Raw genomic sequence first — 25,013 nt, 5'->3', positions numbered from 1 at the left:
TATTATTATTTTACTTTACCTAAAGCCTAGTGGATGGCCACATGATGCTTTCACACCCACCAATTTAAAGGCAACAAAGGCCCTCTTATCTTTAAATTGCCCATGCCTCCATACACATTCAAACACAGCCTTCCAATGCCCACTCATACTTGGGGACGCGTACATAATCAAGCTACCACGAACAGCTGAAACCATCTCCAACGAACTACATTCCGGACAGGCCTGCACGAGCCTCAAAACAAATCCATCCACACTGAACACCTGGCAACGCCCTCAAAACCAAACTCTTCACAACTGCCATGCACACGTATGTACACAGGCCCAAAAGACCTTTTAGAAAAACGCCTGACACCATGCAATGGGCATGATCGATGAGCTACCATGCAGCCCATCCCATAGACCATTGGGTTTCTCTTTGCAAGCCGATGGCACAAAAACAGTGAAGTCCCAATCAGACACACAGTCTAACCTTGCAAGATCTACAAGGGGAAAGCAGGCAGTTGAGCGGGTAGAAGAATCTGAAGAGGAAGCAAAATCTACTGAAGATGAGGACTCTGATGAGGAGGCGACTAAATCAGATTCTGAAGAAGAAGTGGCACACACGCAAGAACAACAAGCCACAGGTGGAGAGGAAGAACAAACTGAAGACCCGTTCCTAGAGCACCTAGCTCAACCAGAGAGTTGGGATAGATTTGATAGAGCAACACCGCACAAAGATTAAAGCTGATGTGGCACCAAAGCCAGCCAAGTCTAAAGCTGCGAGTTCAAAGAAAGAGGCATCAACTGCACAACAGCTCCGTAGAGAGAGATTGCAAGATCTAGAGGAGTTAAGATTTATGACCAAGGGATTAGCTTAACAAGGCAAAGCTCAAGTGGAAGCTATGCTAGGAAAGAGACCACATGAAGGTTCTAGTGCTACTGAAGAAGCTGCAAAGAGAGCTAAAACAAACGAGGTATCACAGCCAAATCCAGAGGAAACACAAGAAGCACAAACAAGTGCGCAACCACCTTCGCCGGTAAGAGCACAGACTGATGAAGAGCAAGAGGATCAAGGTAATCCAATGCCTGACCCCATAGCTGATCCGGAGCCTGCAGGAATCACTCAGAATCAAGAGGAAATGCAAGAAGAACAAATGAAGCAACAACAGGACGATCCTTTACCGGATCCCTTGCTGACACAGCAGTCAACTCCTCAACCCCAACCTTTTACTGATGAAGTTATGCAAGATGCTCATGCGTTGAATGGGGTTGCCAAGGATCACGAAAAAGTGCAACAACAAGAAGCGGCTAAAGAGGTACAAGGACCAGTACCAGCTGAGGAACATCAGCCTACTCTAACAACTCAAGCGGAAGAGCAAGTTTTACAAGAGGTTCCACAACCAAGACAAAGAGAACAAGCACAACCCACATCAAGTGCTATGGGATCACAGCAAGGATACACTATTTCTGAGAAAGTAGACAAGGAACAGGTTGAGGAGCCATCAAAGTTCATTGATCTGGAAAGAGAAGAAGAACAGTCGAAGGAAGCTCTTGTGGACCAACCAGGCACTAGTGGAGAAAAAGACATGGAAGAAGATGAAGAGCTGATTCTAATGTCTGCCCAAAGAATACAAAAGGATCTTGAAAAGATTATCAAGGCGGCAATGAATCAGGCGATGACTTTTAAAGAATACAACAAAGCTTTAGCAGAGCGTGATGAGGAGCTAAAAGCTATCAATGACACCAATTCTTTATTGGTGCAGCAGGTCATGAAAAATGAAGAGAAAATCAATACTCTCAAAAGAAAACTAGAGAACGGGCTTAAAGAGCTAGAAGATACACATGCAGAGCTCCACTCAGTGTATAGAGATCTAGGAGAATGCAAATAAAATCTGGAAAGATCCCAGGATGCAACTCAGGCACTTACACTCCAGCTGAACATGAAAGAGAGAGAAGTGAAAAAGCTACAAAAGGAACATGCTGACCAGCTCTCTATAAAGGAAAAGCAACTAGCGGTTATGCAAACAGCTCACACAGTCAACCAAACACGTTTGGAGCAAGCAAACAAAATCTGGAAAGATCCCAGGGTGCAACTCAGGCACTTACACTCCAGCTGGACATGAAAGAGAGAGAAGTGAAAAAGCTACAAAAGAAACATGCTGACCAGCTCTCTATAAAGGAAAAGCAACTAGCGGTTATGCAAACAACTCACACAGTCAACCAGACACGTTTGGAGCAAGCTGAAAGTACCATTCGCCAATTTCTTGCTAATCCTATTGCTGGGACTGTGCCGCCAGACAACAAAGTGCAAGAGCTACAAAAACAGCTAGATTTGGAGAAGATGCAGCGAATCACTATACTTACAGGATTCATGTATCGGGAAGTTGCCAAGGATAAGGAGATTAAAGAGCTAAAGGAGGAGCTGGCAAAAGTAAAGCAAGAACTTGCCAACAAGGCCAACAAGGAGATTCTACTTCAGAATAGGCCAGTGCCGCCACCTCTTGACATGCCAGCCCCTGAGCCTAGCTATTTTGAGCCACTCCCAATGGAGACGGACATTGCAGGAATCAGCACGGGCACAGCGGAAGATGAGAGCCAGACTACACAGTAGCTGGCTATACAAGTGCTGATCCGCGACAAGTTGATATGGAAAAAGAGCTACAGAGCCGAATCCAGCTTGAAGTGGATGCAGTGGTGAAAGAGTGCTTGGAGTGGGAAAAGAAGATCCTCCACTCAGCAAGCATCATCTATTTGATTCCGCAAGGGCTCGTATCAGATTACCACATGTCCACATTGCCCTATCTGCTCATAAAGCAGGAGGTTCTACTCATGAAAAAGGAATTTCTGCCTCAATGTCAACCAAATGAGCTTGGAGGATACGCCAATGTGCCTCTTGAAGATTTTGAAGTCTCCAACATCCTGGCGAATCAATCAAAGTGGAGAGAGACTTGGCTAAGCAAGCATGTAAAGGACAGAATTTACTATGTCTCTGCTCCTCAAGAATTACGAATAGATCCGACTTATTGCCCAATCAAGCGTCGGAGAAATTGGGACACCTTTGAGAGATACACATCTAGGCAAAGAACGACATGGCTAAACTACCCAGAGTTGCCACCTCTGAAGCAAGGCAGAGCACCTACTGAACGATGCATGATCGAAGTGCTCAATGGTGTCATCAAGCAGTTCAAGGGAGTCCCAGATTTATCGTATCATGATGACATCAAAGATTGTAAAGATGATTGTCACATGCATAGAAGTCTTTAATGACATCAACCAAACGGGACATCCCTGGACGAGGTTCTTCGAAGGAGGCCACGGCCTATGCTGGGATCTATAGAAAGCGCCTACACAGCAAGTGCTAATGGGACTATATGCCAGAGTCATCTTCCTCCCAACACATTTTATTATTACTTTTGAGGAAGCATTCTATACAGGCTTCTTCGAGATCCAAAGCAACATATTTTCACTACTAAATCAGGATCTTCGAAGCAGATTTGTAGCCTTCACGTCCATGGAAGCTAAAATGCCCTTGAAAGATGTCCTAGAAGATTTGGAGCTGGAGCAACGTATCAAGCGCTTCCAGAAGACCCTTCAAGATCAAACTATTTCCAAGTACGGCAAGGCAAGCGGTGAACACAGTGTCCGAGGACGGACACCGAATTAGGTGTGGGGGAGTGTTACGGGTTATGGGAGCAGTTGCAGGAAAAGAGCATTTACGGGAATTGTTGTCGAAACCCACTAAGCTGCGGGAACCATTTTTTGAAGCCTATGGCTTACCTGTTTTAATATCTTGTAATTCCCATGGTTTTTAAGTAGTATGGGACCAAGTGCTTCCAACTTGTATCAAGATTTGAACCCACAACCTCGATGCCCATGTTTAAAAGTCAAAAAAGCCCACTTTGTAAAAAACCTTTGTTTTTGAGAAGATAAGAGAGCACGAATGTTACAGGTGACTACCTCTTCTTGTGCATTGATTTCTTGAGCTCGTGGAGCTTCACCATTGAGTGCTATTGTGTCTTTGATCATGTGTAAGTGTTCTACCAATGCTTAGCTCTTGATTAATGTCCAATTTGTATTGATTTGAGCCTCTTTGTTCTCTTGATTAGTGAGCTTAATCAAGGGATTTAGGGCTTCATTTGCATTGTTTTTTATTGCTAAAGTGCTTAGGAAGTATCTCCTCATGCTCCTAGTGATGATGCTTGACTAAAATCTCTGAGTTCTAGCCATGGCGATAAGAGATCGCGATTTCTATGCGCCTCGATTTTAGTGATTTGAGGTCTTAGCAGTGTTCCCTAGTGTCATGTGTGTATGCTTATCAAGTTTCATGACTATTTGACAATGTTTGCTCATTGAAATAGCTTATGTATGCTCGTAGTAGGAAAGAATGCTGTGTGTGTGCTTAACGGCTTGAATCTTTGCTTAGAAGTTGTGTTGATGCTTGTACGTTGTTACTCATAGACTCCATAGTGCCTGACAAGCATTGTGTACGCCTCCATGCCCTAATCGGGTCACTCCCCTGCATTTGACATATTGTGTGTTAGTGCAAGCTATGCTCTAGTCGTCCGTCATGGGGGCGGCGAGCCGCTAACAGTTAGGATTTCCATTTATGGAATGATCTTGTGGATACCCCCCAGGCTCTAGGGTTTAGCAGACCTGGCTGGGGGTTTGTTTCACAAGGATAACATTCTTTCTTACAAATCCTTGATGCTATCATATATGCTCCTGGGGCCGTCACTCTTTAGAAGTCCCATATATCACATGCATTCAAGAGGCTATAAATAATACCCCTATATACATGCTATATTTGCATTGTGGGCATCCTTAAAAAACTACATCCACCTCCTAATGTATACATAAAGTATATGTTAAAAAAACCTCTCCGGTTAACTCACGTGATGTCATACATTTTTTAAAAGTGACTTCCCCGGGTATATACTATGCTTCCAAGAAAGAAGGCTCCATCAAAATTAATAGTCTCACGGCAACGACCAAACTATCACCTCAAATGGAGCACTTGGAGTACCAATTTACTACAATCAAAACTTGACACTCGAATCACAACACATCAAACAAACTAACCAAATTGAATTATTGCACGCTCATTTCATTAACAACATGGGGAAAAACATCCACACAATAACACTATACAAATCACCCAAATCATCTCCTCATTCACTTATTGAAATATTGTGGATGGTTTTCTTGGAGTTTCACATTCTTCACTTACTTGCACGACCGCGATCGCACTACGTGCAAGGAGGGCACGAAGGCAAGGGTGGCAGGGCCACAGCCGCACAAGGGCAAGGAGGGCGCGAAGTAGAGGAGGGCGCGAAGCATAGGAGGATGCAAGGCAGCCGCCAAGGGGGGGCCAAGGCCTGCCACCCAAGGGGTAGCCGGGGCCGCAGCCGCCCGGGAGGTGGACACAATATCCAGCACCGCAGCAGAGCCACCGCCGCCTTGGAAAAAAGCACCACCGGTCAACGCCCCGTTGTCGTGAAGAAAAAAACAGTAGAGCCACCGCCGCCTTGGAAAAAAAGCACTGCTGGTCAACTCCCAGGGGGATGGCCGCTTTCTTGAAATGGCCGCTTTCTTGAAAAAGCACTCCCAGATGGCCGCTTTCTTGGAAAAAGCGAGCACTAAAAGCAATCCAAAGAGTTTTAAAGCTTTTAAAATCCCTATAAAAGGGAGGCCAAGGGCCAAGGCTTAGCATAGCAAGCAAGCAAGACTTTGCATCCTTCCAATGGCTAAGCAAGATGTCTCTGCTAAGCAAATCTCTGCATAAGGCAACACGGTTAATAAAATTGCCGACATTGTTATGTAAGAAGAGGAAATTATCAATCTAGGAGATCATGACCTCGTGGATATGGGGGTTTTCAAGGCTCTACTAGCACACACCCGTGCTTTGGAGAAAAATTATCAAACGCTCAATCAGAATGTGACTTCGTTCTCTGAGCTTCTCAAGAATTTTATTGCATCACAAGCTCAAGGAGTCAAGCCTATTCTATCGAGCACTGGACCCTCTCGTGCGGTTTCGTCCTCGACAGATTCAACAACGGCTGCACCTACTCAAGGAGTTCGGGCGTCAGCATCCATATTTTTACCTCCAAAGGAACAGCGCCCGCGCAAGAGGCAGCTACATCAACTACATTGTTGAAGAATGTTTCTCAAAGGCGAGGAACGTGAATGCAACAAGGATGCGGTTCATACTTTTCTGCATAAATGGGGTGATATTCACAGGCTCAGACACACGCCTGACATTCACAACGTTGTGGAAACCAGTCTTTCACTTAAGGGCAAGGCCTACAAGTGGTGGATGACTTTTCCAGTAGCTACACGGCCGCAGTCTTAGAACCAGTTTCAAGACTTATTTACCAAGGAGTTTTTGCCAGACAACGAGAAGACCAAGAATTGGGATTCTTGGGATATATGCTGTATGGCGGGTTTATCTCTCACACAGTACATTTCCTTGTATCGGGAGATTACTCTTAAGCTTGAAGGTATGGATGACTTCCACAGGATGCGCGGTTTGACAAGGAATATCGACTTCATGTAAAAACTCAATATCCATCGACTTTGGAAGAAGCCGTATAGCATGCACATACATATGATGATGATTTGGAGAAGAAGGACAACGACAAGGGAAATGCTCCCTCTGCTAGAAGCAACTGGCATAACCATTCACCCTCTCATTTCAAGGGAAACAAACGACGACACACTTCTCCACATTCGCAAGAGGCTAAGAAGCCTAAACAAGCACGTGAAGGTCCACGTGGAGCTCTATCTTCAAAGAACGAGCAAAGAAACAAAAGTTGTGTTTCAAGTGTCTCTCTGATCAGCATACCAAGAAGGAATGTCCTCTTTTGCAGGGCAATGCTGCTGAGTCTTCCAAGGGAAAGGACAAGGCTATGCACATGGTACAGCTCCTCACTTTGGATTCATCTCCAAAGTATTATGCCGTAGAAGTTTGTCATGGGGTGAAGAACACCACGAGTGTTGTGTGATTGCTTCTATGTGGCAACCCACTTTCAGCCCGTATGAGTTACATCATATGCATGGTACTATCAATGGGCAACGTGTCCGTATTTTGGTAGATGATGGCGCAACTCATAACTTCCTTAACTACAAGCTCATTAAGAAGTTGAAGCTTCCCCAGGTTCCAAGCACACATAAGTATGTGGTGGAACAGATGTCTGGAAGTGATAAGGAGGTTTGGGACACGGATGTCAAGGGCGTTGAGCTTAAGGTTCAGGAACGTACGATGATCCTTGATTTCAAAGTTACGAACATGGACCGTGTTGATGTTGTTTTGGGCAGAGAATGGTTGCATGGCTTAGGAAGCACTTTGAAACGTTGTTACGAACATAATTCTTTATCATTCATGGACAATGGTAAACATGTACTTTTGCTTGGGGAGCGTAATATCCCCCCTGCACCTCTTATAAGTTCAGCCGAGCTTTCTATTTTACAGAAGGTAGATGAAATAGAAAAAATATTTTTGTGTTATTGTTTGTCTCCAGAAATGTCTGTCGACTCTCCACTACAAGATGTTATGAGTTCTAATGAGCAATGTGCTATGAATTCAATTAAGGTTGAACAAAGTGTTGCAAATAATGATTTGTTCTCTCCCTCTGCACGACAGAAGTTAGATCAATTGCTCAAGGAGTATAAGGATGTTTTTCCTAGTGATTTACCGCTGGGTTTACCCCCTGTTCGAGATGTGCAACATGACATAGAAGTCGCCCAAGGCAGTAAACCGGTGAGTAAACCACATTATCGTATGAGTGCTAGTGAGGCCAAGAAGGTTGAGCGTCAGTTGGCTGACTACCTTGCTCGTGGTTTCATAAGACCTAGCACTTCGCAATGGGTGTCACCAATTTTATTGGTTAAGAAGAAGGATGGTACTATGCGCATGTGCATTGACTATCAGGGCTTAAGTGCTCTTACCATCATCGCTACCTCGAGTGGATGAGTTGTTTGATCAACTTCACGGGGCAAGGTATTTCACTAAGATAGATCTTCGTTCTGGATACCATCAAGTGCGTATCTCAACCGAGGATATCTCTAAGACGACCTTTCGAACACGGTTCGAGCACTATGAGTTTTTGGTTATGCCGTTTGGGTTAACTAATGCTCTAGTTACGCTTATGACACTCATGGATAGTGTCTTACGTCCATATCTTGGAAAATTCATCTCGTAGTTTCCCTTGATGATATTCTTATCTACAGTAAGACTGAAGAGGAACATTTAGAACACTTAAGATTAGTGTTTGATAAGCTACGAGCTCATGCACTATATACTAAGCAGAGCAAGTGCGACTTCTTTAAGATAGAGATACATTACCTTGGTCATGTAATCTCTTATTCAGGCATTAAGATGGACACTCACAAGGTCGATGCAATTCTTAGATGGCCTCATCCTACTACGGTAGAGGAACTTCAAATTTTCTTGGGCATGGCAGGCTTCTATCGGAAGTATGTTTGTGACTATGCCAGAATTGTTGTCCCTATGACGGATCAGCTCAAAGCACAAGGTAAGATCTTTCAATGGGGTGATGAACAAGAGCGTAGCTTTCAGAAGCTCAAGGTAGCTTTGGCTACAGCCCCTATACTAGCTATTGTTGATCCACTTAAACCTTATGTGGTTGAGACTGACGCTAGTGATAAGGCTATATTGGTGCAGTGCTTCTTCAGGATTATGCTTTACGAAAGTGGCGGCATTATTTGTATGGTGCTGAGTTTGAGGTAGTTTTTTATCATGAAAGCATCAAATGGTTTGCGACCCAAAAAGACTTGAAGGGTAGAAAGGCCAGATGGGCAGAAATCCTTCAAGATTATGACTGTAAGCTAAGGTATCGTGAGGGGTGATATAATGTGGTAGCAGATGCACTAAGCCGGATGCCTCAAGTAAATTCACTTGCTTTCACGGAAATAAAGAGTGAATTCTTGGAGTCATTACGTGGTAAGTGTGCACACGATCAATCATATGAGAAAGTGTGGAGAGAAGTTTTAAGAAGGGATCCCTCACATTCACGCATGCCTACAAGTGCAGATAATTCCTCCACACAGGGCTCCACCCTCACTCAGGACGAGCTCATTCGATGGAAATATTTTTCCATTGAAGATGGGTACTTACTCCACAAGGGGAGAGTATGTGTGTCCACAGACTCAGACACCAGGTGCCATGTTTTATTTGAGTGTCACGATAGTCCAAGCGTTGGTCACCCAGGCATTCACAAAACTTATGCTCTGGTTAGGCGACAGTTTTATTGGCCAGGGATGCACAATGATGTGCAAGAGTACGTACTAAAATGCCAAAAATGTCAAGTCAACAAGGCAGAGTGCCTAAAGGCAGGTGGCTTGTTGCAACCATTAGAGATTCCCCAAGGCAAGTGGAAAAGCATCTCTATGGATTTTATAGTGGGGTTACTAAATACGAGTCGTGGCCACTATGCGATTTGGGTAATAGTTGATCGACTTACGAAGACGTGTCGTTTCATTCCCACAAAAACTACGGTTAAGACACCGAAGTTAGCAAGATTGTTTGTAGAAAATATTTACAAATTTTATGGTCGTCCAGCTAGTATCATTAGTGATATGGATCGAAAGTTCAACAATCACTTTTGGAGAGCTGTTTTCCAAAAGTTGGAAACTACGCTTAACATTAGCACAACCAATCATCCACAGGCTGATGGTCAAACTGAAAGGGTTAATCAAACGCTAGAGGATATGCTACGAGCATACGTTAGCAAGAAGCAAACCAATTGGGAAGATTACTTATATTGGAATTCGCTTACAATAGTGCAAAGCACGTGACTACAGGGTTTAGTCCGTTCATGTTTATGTATGGTTTTCAACCTAGGTCACCAATCACGGTGGGGTTGGCTACGGAGAAAGTTCAACAAGCGAAAGATTTTCTCCAAGATCATTTTGACATGCTCTAGGTCAGGTGGCCTATAAGTTAGCTCTTCCAGAGCATTCAAGGATTGTCCTTGTCTTCCATGTTAGCCATTTACGTAAACAGCTAGGGCAGAGTGATAATGTTGTTGACACAGGTGTGTTAGTGGACATTATTGAACCATAAGGCGTTCCTCATGAACCAGAAAGAATTTTAGATTCTCATGAGCTTCGCACTCGACATCATGTCAGGTGACAGGTGTTGGTCAAGTGGAAAGATAGACCTGAAGAGGGTTCCACTTGGGAGAATGTTTTCGTGCTTAAGAAGCACTTCCCTACCTTTGTTTTCGAGGACGAAAACATTTCTCCAAGGGGGAGGTAATGTGAGGACAGGAGTCCTCCGGACAGGGTCCGTCCATGCATGCTAGGTGGGCATCCTAATGTGAAAGGGCCAGGGGTCGCCTGCCAAGGGCTATATAAGGACATGGTTGGGTGGTTACTAGCATGGGTCATTACCACAAGTCTCACACTTGCTTACTTTAAACCGCATACTAATAATGCCTTCCACCTTTGCTTCAAACATTATTGCCCCTCATCCCTTTCCCTCACCCCCCCTTCTCTCTCTCTCTCTCTCTCTCTCCACCTTGCCAATCATGTCTCAACAAAAGAGATCACTTCAATTGTTGTCCCTCAAAACATTTACATGTACCATATATTTGGCTCATAATATACTAAAGCTTTTGTCACTCTCTCTAAGATCCTTTTGTCTTTCAAGCACTTAACTATAAATTCTCTTTTCTTTACTTTTTAATTTCCTTTGTAGAAAAAAGCTGGCAATTTTTTTATTTTATTTTAAAGTTTGGCATTAGAGAGAGAAACGGGCTTAGTATCCACAAGACCCCTTATCCCACGAATCAAGGGCAGGATTATAAGGGTGAACATCATTTGCAATGTTCGAGCCCACAACCTGGTCCTTAACAGCAAAAGCACTTTACCAATTGAACTACAGCCCCGATTATAGGCGGCAACCTCTTTTTGTGTGTAAAACAACTCTCTCAGATTTGGGACGTTGCACATTTCACATCTCGTCTGACCTCTTCCCCTTTTGTCCATGGGTTGCACATTTGCCGGCCACTTGTTCTTTTGGTCCTCGTTTTGGTCCTGGCCCTTCCCATGCCCAAACTTCCCATTATACTTCTCTAATGAGCTCAACTTAGCTCATTAAAGAAGGGTATTGTTCACATTTTAATTTCTACATTAGAAATTAGTTGAGTTGCCAAGCTAGGTCTTCTAAGGCAAAAAAACATTTGGTCTTCCAAACTTGAAGACCAAACACGCCTGGGGACTAAGTAACGGTATGGAAGGAATCCAGAGGGGATCGACAGCCCAGGATCATCAACCAGTGTTATGGGTCATCGATTTATTTGGGAGAGAAAAAAATCTTGCCAAGGGATACCTACCAAAAGGCTCAAACTTTTTTGCACCCATAGCATCGCCTTACCACCACACTAGCACATACATCATGTCCATGCATGTGCAATTTTTTTACATAACATGAAATTCATGCCCATTGCAAGCCTAGTTCACACCTAGTTCACATGGGTTTCCTAGTTCACAAAACTTTTGTTGAGACCTAGTTCACACACAATTCACATTTAGTATCGAACGATGGAGATTTAATCCCGATCCTGCCCACTGATCCCTTTTGGCACACCCCGTGCCATCATGTAGTCACATGAAGCTGGCCATGGATTACATAGGAAGACATCAATTTTCATCACTGACTTAGTCTTGGGTAGCCGCAACACGAGTGGGCACTTGGGATAATTTGTAATACGTGTCACATTAACTTTTTCATGGGTGTCCATGCAAGTGAGGAAGGGTTAATATGGGAAATTCTAACTAAATCCTTTTGGGCTTCAGATTTGAAGGGGGTGGAGACAATTGTTACCCCCCCTTATGTAGGGGCCCTCATGGTCCTTGTGCCACATTCTTAAATTTTCTTGTGCACACTCTTGCCACTTCACTCTTCCCACTATGATTCCCACTTGTGCATTACGACAACATCATGAGCTTCTGCAGGCGAGGCATGCCACATCCAGCTAGGTATGCGCAGCCTCGTCTGCAGAAGGTCCCACAAGGGAAGATGCCCAAAACTTCTTGTGACACGGAGATTTATAAGGAAATAGCACCAAAGTAGCAGAAGAGTTACCACGTATTAGCCGGTGTTATCAAGCCAGGAGATGGCCTCATGTCCCTGCAGAACTCTGTCAGCATGACATCACTCTCCTGAGCTAGGGGATCCATTCCAGGAGGTGTACATGATGATGAAAAATTGGTGAATGAAAATGAAACCCAAAGACTTAATTTGCAGGCCTGCAAGGAGTGAGTCTGTGGTGGCTAGCGTTAGGTTTGCCTCTGGCAAGAAGAAGAGTAGGAGAAGGAGGATGAAATTTTCAAATTTGAAAGTCAAAAAGTGTAAGAAAATTACAAGTCAAGTAAGTGGCAGAGGCCAAAACGTGCACATTTTTGGCCTCCGGTGACACTGCGGCCTCCGGTGAGTCGTGACCATAGCTTCAACACACACTTGAGACTCGCAAAGGTCATTTCATTTCATAGTATGTGTCATTACGAGAGAAGTAGTGGTTTTGCACCATCACAAGGCAGTTTTACCAATAAGGGTTGGTTCACGTGTGGCTGGTGGTTCGCAGAAATGGGCCATCGGTGGTGGGAATGGTGAAGGGCTCAGTGTGTGCAAAATTGTGAAACTGTGTTAAAACCAGCAATTTATTGCAATAAAGCAACATGTGCAAAATTGTGAAACTGTGTTAAAACCAGCAATTTACTGCAATAAAGCAACATCACGAGTAATAAGCCAAAAGCTGCATCTTCCAAGAGTAATGCTAAGTCTGAGAAGGCTGCTAAAAAGTTCAAGAAGAAGCTGCGTTGTAACTATTGTAAGGCAAATGATCATATCATTAAGGATTGTCTTGAGTTGAAGCAGAAGGAGACAAGGAAAAAGGAGGCCGGTATGGCTGTTTCAGATGCATCTCCTTCTACTTCTGAATCTACAAATATAGTGCAGGATGCAGAATGGGCTTTCAGTGTACACTACAGTTATAACCCATCATTGCATGATGCATGTATGTATATTGCGGATTCTCATGTGTGATACTTTGATAGTGGTGCCACAAAGCATATCACTTCGCAGCGTGATATGTTCACTTCTCTTGAATCTGCCAACAACTCCTCTTACCCAGTAGAAGGAGTTGGTAAAATTGTGTTGGCTGCGATACTTTCATACTTAAAGATGCCTTGTATGCTCCTGGGATATCAAAAAGAACTTGTTGTTTCTGCGCTTACTAAGTTTGGCTTAGTTGTAAAATTTGTGGATGACAAATGTACAGTTCATGATCTCAGTTATGGTCATACAATTGTGGCATCTGGTTCATTATGTCGTGGGCTATATAAGCTCGATTCTTATGACAAATGTATGGAAGATGTGGCATGTGCAGTTTCAAATTTGCAGACAATTTCAGATGCAAAATTTTGGCATGCTCATTTTGGTCATCTGAATTTTACTAGTTTGCTGCGATTGCAGAAATGTGACATGGTTTCTTCGTTGCCTCAACTTGACGCACCTCCAAAACATGTATGTGAAGGCTGTATTCTTGGTAAAATGCAGCGTGCTTCTTTTCCTAAAGATGGTTCAGTGAGAGCTACTCGCAAATTGCAGCTTGTACACAACGATGTATGTGGTCCTATGCTGACACCATCTTTTGGAAATTACCTGTACTTCATGACTTTTATTGATTACTCTAGGCACGTATGGGTATATCCATTAAAGGCTAAGTCCGAAGTGTTCTTGTGCTTCAAGCAATTTGTTTCTATGGCTGAGAATGTATCTGGATGTAAAGTGGACACCCTCCATTCTGATCGAGGGGGGGAGTATATGTCTAAAGAATTTAATACATTTCTGGCTGAACGTAGGATAAAACACCAATGTACAGTGCCTTACACCCCTCAGCAAAATGGTGTAGCTGAGAGGAAGAATAGGTCTCTTATGGAGATGGCACGATGTATGGTCAAAAGTCAAGCTTTACCATAGGTATTTTGGCTTGAGGCTGTCATGTGTGCTACCTATGTGCTGAACAGGTGTCCCACCAAAGCATTGCAGTCTATCACTCCATATGAGGCTTGGCAAGGCAAAAAACCATCCGTTGCTCACTTGCGTGTTTTTGGTTGCCTAGCTTATTCTCTTGTGCCGGTGCAACATTGCAGGAAATTGGATGATAAGGCTGTAAAATGTATTTTTGTTGGTTACAGTTCTGAAAGTAAGGGTTACAGGTTATATCATCCACAAACCAAACGTATCTTGGTTAGTCGAGGATGTAGTATTTGTGGAAGATGTTGTGCAGCCTTAGCTTTCATGTACCAAGGAGACAAATCTATGCTCACAGGACATGTATGATACTTTGTTGCCTCTGTTTTCTGGTAGACAGTCGTATATAGAACCAAATGAGGCACGTGTGCAGCCTATGCAGGTTTCTAATGAATCCACAAATCAGCCCATTCATTAGGAAAAAAGGGAGCTCATTTTGGGGCCTTTTACGGTTTGGAAAAATAAGCTCTCAACCAATCAACAGAGGGCCAGCGTAATGTTGGAAATTCACAAAAATAAGAGAAAATAGATAAAAGAAACAATACTTTATGTAGGTACAAGCGTGCTACATTAATGTGGAGATTGGTTTTTTATTCTCACAAGATCTTTGGACATGAAGATAGAATCTAGTCTGACATTTTCTCTGATAAGGGCCTTCCCGCTTCCACCTTCCTTTGAACTTTGAAATGTTGTGCTGCCTTTCCTTCGAAAGGTCTACAATTCTACACCACTGCCTCATTGCGCAGCAGCCTCTTCGTTTCCAAAACTGCTCCCTTGATCCTGTTTGGCTTAGAGTAAGATGTTTCTTGTCAATTGTCTGTCTGCACTTTCTCTTTCTTGAAACTTCACTTTGTTATCTTGTTTACATTACTTTGCTGTTATTACAGATTCACAAGGTCTCCATGGTGAATAAAAACTATGGCCGTTCTTGTGGAAGACGCTCTGTGTATGATAATGCTATGAAGGCAGAATTATACCACACATCCTTACCCCGTCGACCTGCTTCTTCTATTTCTTCGGTAGAGAATTCAAGTACAGTCAAAATGGAAGGAACTTGGGAAAGGTTTAGTGTTTCGAAAGGAGCATGGGTGCTCATGCAACCTAGCAAAAGAAAGAGACCCCAGACAAAAAACATTTTCTTGGCGTCATGGAAGGGAAGAGTACGAGATTTTAAAATCACTAGAGGGAAGATATCGGTGAAATAAGTTTTGATTAAGCATGTGTACATGCATAAAGAACTTGTCTTGCGAGACTATCCAAATGATCTTCCGCAACACAGACCTAATTGTATATTTTTCTATTGTGGTTTTGTTCTTTATGAGGTGTATGGATTTTTAAGATAAGCTTTCTTTCTTTGCTTATTGACATTCTTGTGTTATTTTATTTCAGATTTATACCCTTCATCGTATGAGACATGGCAAAACATCGATTGTATTCTGGGATTTATAGATGTTTTGCATGGATCGATAGAAGAACAACAATACCAAGGTCGATGTGCAACAGAGCTACTCAATCGGGTATATTTTTTACTGATCATTTTTATCAATTGTTGCTGGACAATGCTAACACACATGGTGTGTTAAGAAAACAAGACCATCTGACTTATCCTAGTCTCATTAAGCACTACTATTAGTTTACTTTACCCTATTGATTCATATTGCTTTTTTGCAGGTGCTCAAAAGAAGAGAGAGTTCAATAAAATGCAAAGACATTGAAAATTTAAAAATTGAGATAACACAGACTCCATAAACAAAGGTATTATATTCAATAAAGTAAAATTTTGTACAGAAGTATTTAATTGTATATGTAGAACATATTCTTGACAACCATTTTCTATTTATCTACAGCCTGATCCAGAGGCTGCTCTACATGGTCCAAGCTCTCCATATCATCTTTTTTTGGAGAATCTGTTTTCTGCTACTCCATCCTATCCTGTACAATCTCTTGGTGCTGCTCCATTGTCTCCTATACTGCCCCTGGAGAATCTATTTGCTGCTGCTCCATCTTCTCCTCAATAACATCAGCAGCAGCATAGCAGGTCCTTGTTCCTGTGGCTTCTCCTCATCAGCACTAGGTCTTTGTTCCTGTGGCACCACATCAGCATCATCTGTGTCATCAAGGTGTGTGAAACCTTCTCGGACTTTAGAGCTCTCACCCAACTCGACAGTAGGTACAATAGGTTTGGGGGAGGCATACTTCAAAAACTTCCAAATTGTATCAGCTCTGAAACTATATACATAGTTCAAGCTGAAGCTATCTTCTCTCATCTGCAATAGCATATGATGATTTAGAACACTTTGTACCAATATCAATTATTTTGAAGCTAAATGAAAATTATTTTTTCTTACAAGGTCTAGCTGTCCTATCTCAAAATAGCTTGAAAGTATATATTTGACACTGATCAGCACTCTCCAGCCACCGCAGCTACTTGAATCATCTTGTTGTGGTGTCTTTATAGTTGGAAAGATATGTTAGAAACTGTTAACATTTGAACAAAATAAAATTATTCAATAGGTTCAAAGGCATAGCATGAAATAGACATCAGTAGAGGGAACGACTTTCTACCTCTAAATTTATTAACTCTATTGAATCCAAAAGATTGACATTAGGAGGACAGTGATCCAATGCATCTAGAAACCTTCTAATACAGCTGCAATACATATAATTCAGTTAGTGTGCATTAAATCAAAATAATGAAGTTTAAAGTTAAAAATAGCACACACACCACTTACAATTTCAGCTCTCTGTGTGTGTTTTTAAGAGAGTTGAATATAAAGCATTGCTTTTGCTGGATGTCAATAGAAGCAAAGCTCCAGTGGTCACTGTGTAAGGAAAAAAGCATTAAGAAATCAAAGGCTACAAGAGTTCTCAATCTTGAAGAAGAATCCCAAAAGAAGCAGTCACCCACATACCTGTTATGGTATGGAAGTAGCAAAACATCGATAACATCAAAATTGCAGTGTCTGAACCAATTAGAAATATCCATGGGAGTTTCCTTTGCATCTCTTAACTTGGAGGAAATGGCAGGATCAATAATATGAACTGTATGCTGTACAGCGTGGTTAAGCCAACTTCTCATCATGCTGCATTGGACCAAACAATAATTGGGGTAGGGTGTAAAGGAGGTACAAGAAGGATTGTTTTGCAAACAAATGTAAAATAAAAGACACTTACTAGAGCATTGCAAGAATAATAGTATCTGAGCAATACTCATTCTTATGAGCCAATGCTGTCAAGCATGGTTTTGTCAAGTCAAAATTATTCACTGAAGTTTCATCCTCAATATGGACAACTATGTTAAGGCCCAGCTCCTGTAACCTTCTCTGTATCTGCAGCTCCCTCTGTACAGTCTCCACATCTATAACAGATTTGGATTCTTTTATTTGGTGCTTCAGTGACTCCTCATAAGCAGCTTTCCCTCTGGTGTTCTTTGAGTCGGTTACTTCAACAACCTTAACTTTATCTACCTTCAACTTTCTTGTAGGTGGAATTAATAATATGTCTCATCTTGATGTCCTGCCATTCCACAGGATGGACTAGCTTGTCATACCTCCATCTCACTCTGGACAAAGTGTTAAAGTCTTTGGCCACCAGAGTTACCCTGTGAGCATGGATTGCTACCAGCATTGCATCTTCAAAATATTTCTCCAAGTAATTCTCTGCCATTTCCTATAAGGAAAGAATGGCAGTCCTGTTCCACCTGAAACCAAGGTACCAACTATCACATATGTCTTTCACTAGTCTCTAAAAAGGTACCTTGGGGATTGCAAAACCTATAGCTTTCTGTTGCTTCCTGATCTCTTTTAGCACACTTGCACCATGTTTCAATCTCTTAGCCTTTTGCTGGAGCAGGCTCATTGGCTTCCCCTTCCTGCCATGTGCAACTCTTCCCTTTGGAGGCACACTAAATTCCTTGATACCTGCCCCAGCTGCTGCTGCTGCAAGCCTTGGCCCCTTGCCAGCACTCCTTGCAGTTGACTTGGTTCTTGCCATCACTCTGACAAGCTGCATACAAAACAATGGAAAGAGATTACAGCCATGGAGAACATGGAATGATACAAAAAGGCAATGATAGGGGTGGATGAAGCAACATTTATAAATTTGCAACAAAACGTAATTTCAACAGTTTGAAATTCCTAACAACTCACTCTCGCGTTTTCCTGCAAATACTTGAAGTAACATGCTGATACATTCCTCCAGTGATTTCTCTGTCTTTAAAACTAAATACAATACATTAGGAAAAAAGGAAGCTCATTTTGGGACATTTTAGAAGAGAGAGAAAATAAGCTCAGGAGTGGGTCAACGTTACGTTGAAAATTCAACAAAAGAAGATGAAAATAAGAAAAATAAATAGTACTCTATGTTCGTAGAAGCGTGTTACATTAATAAGGTGATCCAATTTGAATCCTTAAAAAAATAATTTTTTGTGCAGAATCTGGTGATTTTGACATCGCAGACACGTCCGGAACGGCCCAAAACCCCAAAAACGACACTGAAAACGCTGGAATCGGACATTCGGAGGCCCGAAAATGGCCAAAAAGGCCCCAAAAGTGAGATTTGCAACAAAACGCGATTTCGGCTGTTTGAAATTCCTAAACCCTTCTCCTCGCGTTTTCCTGCAAATTCATAAGACAGCCTACTGGAACATGCCTTCAGTCATTTCAATCACAGCCCAATTCAAAAGTCTTCCTGCTTGTGGTATTTATCCTAATATCTAAGCTACAAAAAGGTCCCAAAAGTGAGATTTGCAACAAAACGCGATTTCAGCTGTTTGAAATTCCTAAACCCTTCTCCTCACGTTTTCCTGCAAATTCATGAGACAGCCTGCTGGAACATGCCTTCAGTCATTTCAACCAACCCAATTCAAAAGTCTTCCTGCTTGTGGTATTTATCCTAATATCTAAGCTACATCACATCCCAAAAGTATGTGTGTTATACTATTAAACAAGAAGATAAGGATATAGTGAGTCTTACTGACCTGAAAGATATCTGTGGGTGTGCTGTGCTGTTGATGAGTACCCTGTGCTTGGGATGAACCTGTGCTGCTGGTCAGGATGCTGATGGTGCAGAGTAGGGAGGTAGGGAGGTAAGAGAGCTGAGAGGGGAGGGCCAAGACAAGAGAGATTAAATAGGAGAGAAAAGATTAGTGCAAAATACAAACAAGGCAGCTACTAAATACCACACGTGTAGAATGGAGTCGTTTTTTCACACGTGTGGATGGGACCCATATCTCTTGGAGTTTGAAACTTGGCACATGTGAATGGGACACTTTTTGCCTTGGAACTTGTGCCAATCATGATTTCATAATCAGTTCCATAACCACTCTTCCCTCCCCGTCTTTCATCCTTGCCAGCACCCTCCCATCATCCTTTTCCTTCCCTCTCTGATCCCTTCCTACCCAACACACTCCATCCAGACTACTGCAACCTACCTGAAGACTACTACCACTGCCAGATCTCCAGGTTACCTAGGCTGCAGCTCAAGTTTGGGAGAGAGCAGAAGATTCACCACCAGTGCAACTCCAACAGCATGGAAAAGGAAAAGAAAGGTCAGAGTTCTATATTCTTTTCAATATTTTTTTATATATATTTCTTCCATCCATAGAATTCTTGATGTCCAGATATCTGGGCAATTCCCATCCACCACATCCCATATCCCAAATTTCCACATCCTAGTTTTATATTTGCAACAAAACGCGATTTCGGCTATTTGAAATTCCTACAGCCTTCTCCTCGCGTTTTCCTGCAAATTCATGAGGCAGCCTACTGGAACATGCCTTCAGTCATTTCAAGTCTTCCTGCTCTTGTGGTATTTATCCTAATATCTAAGCTACATCACATCCCAAAAGTATGTGTGTTATACTATTAAACAAGAAGATAAGGATATAGAGAGTCTTACTGACCTGGAAGCTATCTATTTGATTGGAGATGGATATCAATAGAACCTAGAAGTTTGCAACAAAATGCGAGGACAGTGCTTAACATTTTCCAAATAGCCATATATCACGTTTTCCTACAAATTACTATATTTCTTTTGGTTTTCATTTCTTCCTCATTGTTTTGCTTTCTTTGGCCCTGGGGAATTCTTCCTAGTATCATCTACTGTCCAGGAATCTGTGAGGTGATCCTAGCATTTGATTGGAGATGGATATTAACAGAAATGGAAAATTTGCACAACAAAATGCGAGGAGAGTACTTGACATTTTCCAAATGGCCCTACATCACGTTTTCTTGAAAATTCATGTGTCTCTTTTGGTTTTCACTTCTTCCTCATTGTTTTGCTTTCTTTGGCCCTCGGGACTTCTTCCTTGATGATGAGAAAAGTTTTTGCTTTGGAATAGTTGATTCTCAGGCCCCTCCTTTCAAGAGGAAGTTGGACTGTTCTGCTGCTATACTTAGACCACAGCAATCACCAGGTGAGTCATGTGTGCTCATGAAGGGAGTTGTTTGGTGATATCCTATACATTCCCTGATTGCATATGTCAGCATATAGAATTCATGATATATAAATTTTGGTTCAGGCAAAAGGAAGAGACTGGAGCAGAAAGCTGAGTCTTTCCTCTCAAAACAAAAGGAATCAGAAGAGCACAAATCTCCAGATTTGCTCCTATTTGACTTTCTTCACAAATGCAAGGCTCAGAGGAACTTCCACATATACCACAGTATTTTCAACAGGGAGTTCACTATGAGCTGTACTGGAGCATCATAGAGATTTTCTTTCAGACCATTGGGATACCTTCAAACAACTGACAGAGGCAGGAAGAATTGTGGAAGGTGAAAAGGTTTTTGTGCATATAAATCATATTGTCTCTATTGACAGGTTGAGGTACCATGTGAATAGAAGATTTGACAGCCTCCCTGAAGAATATAAATTCAACTGTAACTTGCACACCAGAAAGTGTAGAGTGTTTGAGGAAACCATGGCATTCCCTATGTACAGTGTCTTCAAACAGTACTCTCTAGAAGAGCAAGGGAAGGAGGCTAAAGAAGAAGACACATCTGAAGTAGAGGAAAAAGAGGATGTTCCTGTGGCAACAGAAATGGAAGAGCAGGAAGAAGATATCACTCTCCAGGATGAGGGGCTGCAAGTGGCTGCTCTTGACCTTGTTCAACTGAGGACTGAAACTCTTAGGGCAGCATAGCCAGTTGAAGATTTTGATGTTCAGAGCAGCAACTATGCAGTGCCCATGCTTCCAGGTGTCTTGATTAGTGGTAAAGATTATGTCTTCCTCCATGATATAGAGTGTATGTTCAATTTGAGGGAGGACTATGCCATTTCCCTTATTGCCCAGGCTTCAAGGCTTAACAAGGAGGTTGGCATAGAGGAGAAGGTATGATCTTGTTACTTCAAATCAAATACTTTATCTTGTGTTTAAATGTTTTGTAGTTGTGTATTGTCTCACTCCAATCTTTTGATATGTGACAGCTACAAATTGAGGATGACACATTCCTCCAGAGAACAAGTGGAAGCAGGTCGGCTGGGTTTGGCAAAATGTCAAGCCTAGCTCATTATATTCATGATCTAGGCACTGCTAAGATCTTGATTTAACATAGGCAGTTGAGCAACAATGGAGAAGCCATTGTTTACTTCTTTAAATGTTTGTCTAGGGTTTTAGGTGGACATGATCTTTCATGGCAAAAGGAAAAGATCATTTTGATAGAGAGGTTGTCTGCCCATAGATATATTTGGGGATTATGTGAATAAGGAGGCCTCTAGGGCCTCTTACTTTTTGTCTTACACTTCTTATGCATTAGCATGTGGTGTTAAAGGAGCCCAAATGTCTAGAGGGCTATGGAAAACACAAGCTCATAAGGTTTCGAGAGCCACCCATGATTGCATCAAGTGACACAATCCAAGAAGAAGAACACGTGGAGATAGCTCAAGACAAGGATAGCCCTCCCAGATAAGCAACAGAGGCAAGCATTGATAAATAGACAGTCGACATCAAGCTAACAAGGAAGAAAAAGAGTCCAATCATCAAGATCAAAAAGAGAGTTCCGACTGGCAGGCCCTGGGAGTAATAGGATTTAGTCATCAAATATAGCACAAACATTATGTTGAAGTTGAACTGATTTATACAAAGTCTTTGATCCTGTACCTTTCCCTTTTGCATTTGTCCCATCACCGTACGACACTTCAGTACTCTTCCCACACTCAGTAGCTTCTAAAAGCGTTTGACACTCAGTACAGACTCAGTACCTTATTGGTAAGGATCAATAGTGTGTCTAGCATAATTAAGTAGTATGTGTGTAGCTCATGGATGTATTGATGCTTGTTAATATAGATCACGTTTCACAAAAGAAATATTTTTAATGGAGTCTCAAAACATATAGGCATAACACCAAGAGTCACTTGTTCCACAAAATAAAAATCTATTGATTGAGTTTGAAAACATGTGGACATAACACCAATAAGTTACAAACTGCTATTCATGTTTACTTGTCCATTTATGGTTTCTAGATATCTTCGAATCCCTCCATTGTCTATGTCTCTCTGCTGCCATTGAATTGTCCAAAGTTTGTCTTCGTCTTTGCTTTTGGGCTAGAATAAAAGCAAGCTTGACTTTGGAGCTAGCAACTTTTCTTTTAGCATGCAGCCTCTGTAGTATGCCTCGGTAAAACCATTGGAAGACTTCCTTCAGACTAGTTGCCTTTTGACTCCCTCCGTAGTGTTGTGTGTGTCTGAAAAATGCATTACGTGCCATGTAGTGAGACTTCTCCATGCCTTGGGTAGACCAAATTGCTGGGCATCCATACTTTTTGACAAAATAGGGAAGGTGGTTGTAGATGATATGCTATTTTCACAGAGACATAAGAATGCATAGTAAGTTATAAAAAAAAAGAGGATCACACTTAAGTAAAAGAAGAAGACAGAACTTTACCATGTAGTGAGTTATATTGCAGGCTGTCCACGCGTCTTTCATTGACTTCCCAAAATGTTTAATTGCCTCTTCAAAGTTCTTATAATCACTTTTTGTCCATGTTACATTGTCACAGAACATGAAGAGTTGATCAAGAGACCTCCACACCTCTGCCTTCACATTTCAGGCTTCCCCATCTGCCTCATGATCTTTCACGGCATTATGGACTTGCTTCCACAATCCATAATTAATCCTTGAAACTGTTCTACCTTGCCTTACTTGCTTACTACTGTGTTTGGGTCGAGACAAGAATCTTCTTGCCTTAACACCACCAATAGAGGGCTTGATTGGTACCTCCTTGCCATTAGTAGACTTTTTAAAATCCTTTGTGATATGAACATCACCTCCATGCAGACCTATATCGGATAACACTTTTTCCAATGCTTGAAGAGCATCCTTTCTATTTTTTTCGGGACGGAGTTTCCAAGCAAATCCATTATACAAAAATACCAATTTCTCAATAATTCGACATAGACCATGCAATGTGCATATGTGAACATTACATAGTGGAATGTCAAGAATGGCCTTGAAGTCAGGGTCAACTTTATCTCTATTAGGTGCTCTCTTCCACCATTTGGAATCCATTACTTGAGCTGATTCTTTGTAGTAAAGACAAGGAGACGTTGAGTTGCCTCCTTTACTAACGTTATACATGCACTTAAGTGTTTTAAGATCCCCCGCCATGTGCCACTCTACTTGAAAATCACCTTTTCCTGCAACATGGAGATTCTCTCCTTGCACTTGTCTTTTATTTATTCTTGGTATTTCCGTGTGGTGAAACACCCAATCTAGTGTTTCATGGTCTTCTGTCTTTACCTGTGATTATAGAAAACAAAAGTCTTACTATAAAAGATTTGAAAACAATGACTAAAATCAAGTACGAAACAAAAATGATCATACCTGGAACGAGCCTAACCGTATGTGTTTCTCCGACTGCACATTAAAATACTTCGAAGTCGCTTCAGTCATTCAATGATGTATCAAGTGCTCCATTCATCAATGTAATAGTAATCCTTTCCATTTTCTTTTCCTTTACAACCTCACACTCATCCAGTTTGATAACAAATTTCAAAATGCCTTTGCAAACTCGACCATTCTTCTTTGAAGTTGTTGTAGATCTACAAATATATTGTTCCAAGGGTCATACACAGTGGTTCCTTTACCACCATGAAATATTTCTTCAATATGCTTGTCAATCTCATAGTCTTTTTGTAACATGAATCGTAGAAGTGTGGCGGTATCCATGTAAATATTTTGAAAAAGTGCAATCATCAAGTTCAGTGATGGATTCTTTATGAGAGGCGTGCACACGTCGTCAAAAGAGATGCGGAATCTTCAAGAAACAAAAAAAAAACTAAGGAGATATTTAATGCAAAATCGTGTTAGTTAGACAAAAGATTATCTTATTCCTTTCTGAACTGACAGTTCTGTAGTCCTTACTGACAGTTCTAAGCCACGTTTCCGTATTTTACTATTTTTGAGGTCTTTTAGGAGAGAAATAAATCAAAAAATAGTGAATTTCTTACAGGGCCCCAAAATGAGCTCCCTTCTTCCCTAATGACTGATGCTGATATGCATGATGCACTTCATGAGGAGAGAACAGAAATTGAGGAGTCTAGGACATTGCCTAAATGGCTGGTGCAGACTTTGCATGACAGTAAATTGGATGCACCTTTGTCTAGTCGTACTCGTCATGGTTCTCATCATGCATCTTATGCATCGGATTGTTATGCACTGACTGTTTCGAGTATGTGTGATGAAGAAGAGCCTGTTTCATTTGATGAGACACAAAATTCAAAAAATTGGATGGCTGCTATGCAAGTTGAATATGATGCTATTGTCAAGAACGGCACATGGTACCTATGTGAGTTGCCTCCTGGAAAAAGGGCAATTGGTAAAAAATGGGTTTATAAGCTAAAACATAAGCCGGATGGTACCATTGATCGCTACAAGGCTAGATTAGTTGCAAAAGGTTATGCTCAGAAAAAGGGCATTGACTTTGATGAAACTTTTGCTCCCACTTGCCATATGACAACGATTCATAGCGTTTGTGCATTG

General features: G+C 41.8%; 2 protein-coding genes across 2 annotated transcripts; both read left to right on the top strand.

Annotated features, from left to right (window-relative positions):
- Window positions 1-2,086: 2,086 nt before the first annotated feature.
- LOC147620383 (uncharacterized) lies at window positions 2,087-2,723 on the top strand. The gene has a single exon (XM_086825395.1). The coding sequence runs from the start codon at window positions 2,099-2,101 to the stop codon at window positions 2,588-2,590; it is 492 nt and encodes a 163-aa protein (XP_086681521.1). The 5' UTR covers window positions 2,087-2,098; the 3' UTR covers window positions 2,591-2,723.
- Window positions 2,578-3,602, top strand: LOC147620382 (uncharacterized). Its single transcript, XM_086825396.1, has one exon. The coding sequence runs from the start codon at window positions 2,626-2,628 to the stop codon at window positions 3,241-3,243; it is 618 nt and encodes a 205-aa protein (XP_086681522.1). The 5' UTR covers window positions 2,578-2,625; the 3' UTR covers window positions 3,244-3,602.
- The last annotated feature ends 21,411 nt before the right edge of the window (window positions 3,603-25,013 follow it).

Source organism: Cibotium barometz, chromosome 31 (assembly GCF_041138505.1).
Source record: "Cibotium barometz isolate CiBa-2024 chromosome 31, ASM4113850v1, whole genome shotgun sequence".
Classification (NCBI taxonomy): domain Eukaryota; kingdom Viridiplantae; phylum Streptophyta; class Polypodiopsida; order Cyatheales; family Cibotiaceae; genus Cibotium; species Cibotium barometz.
This window is presented reverse-complemented; position numbering and strand designations above follow the sequence as displayed.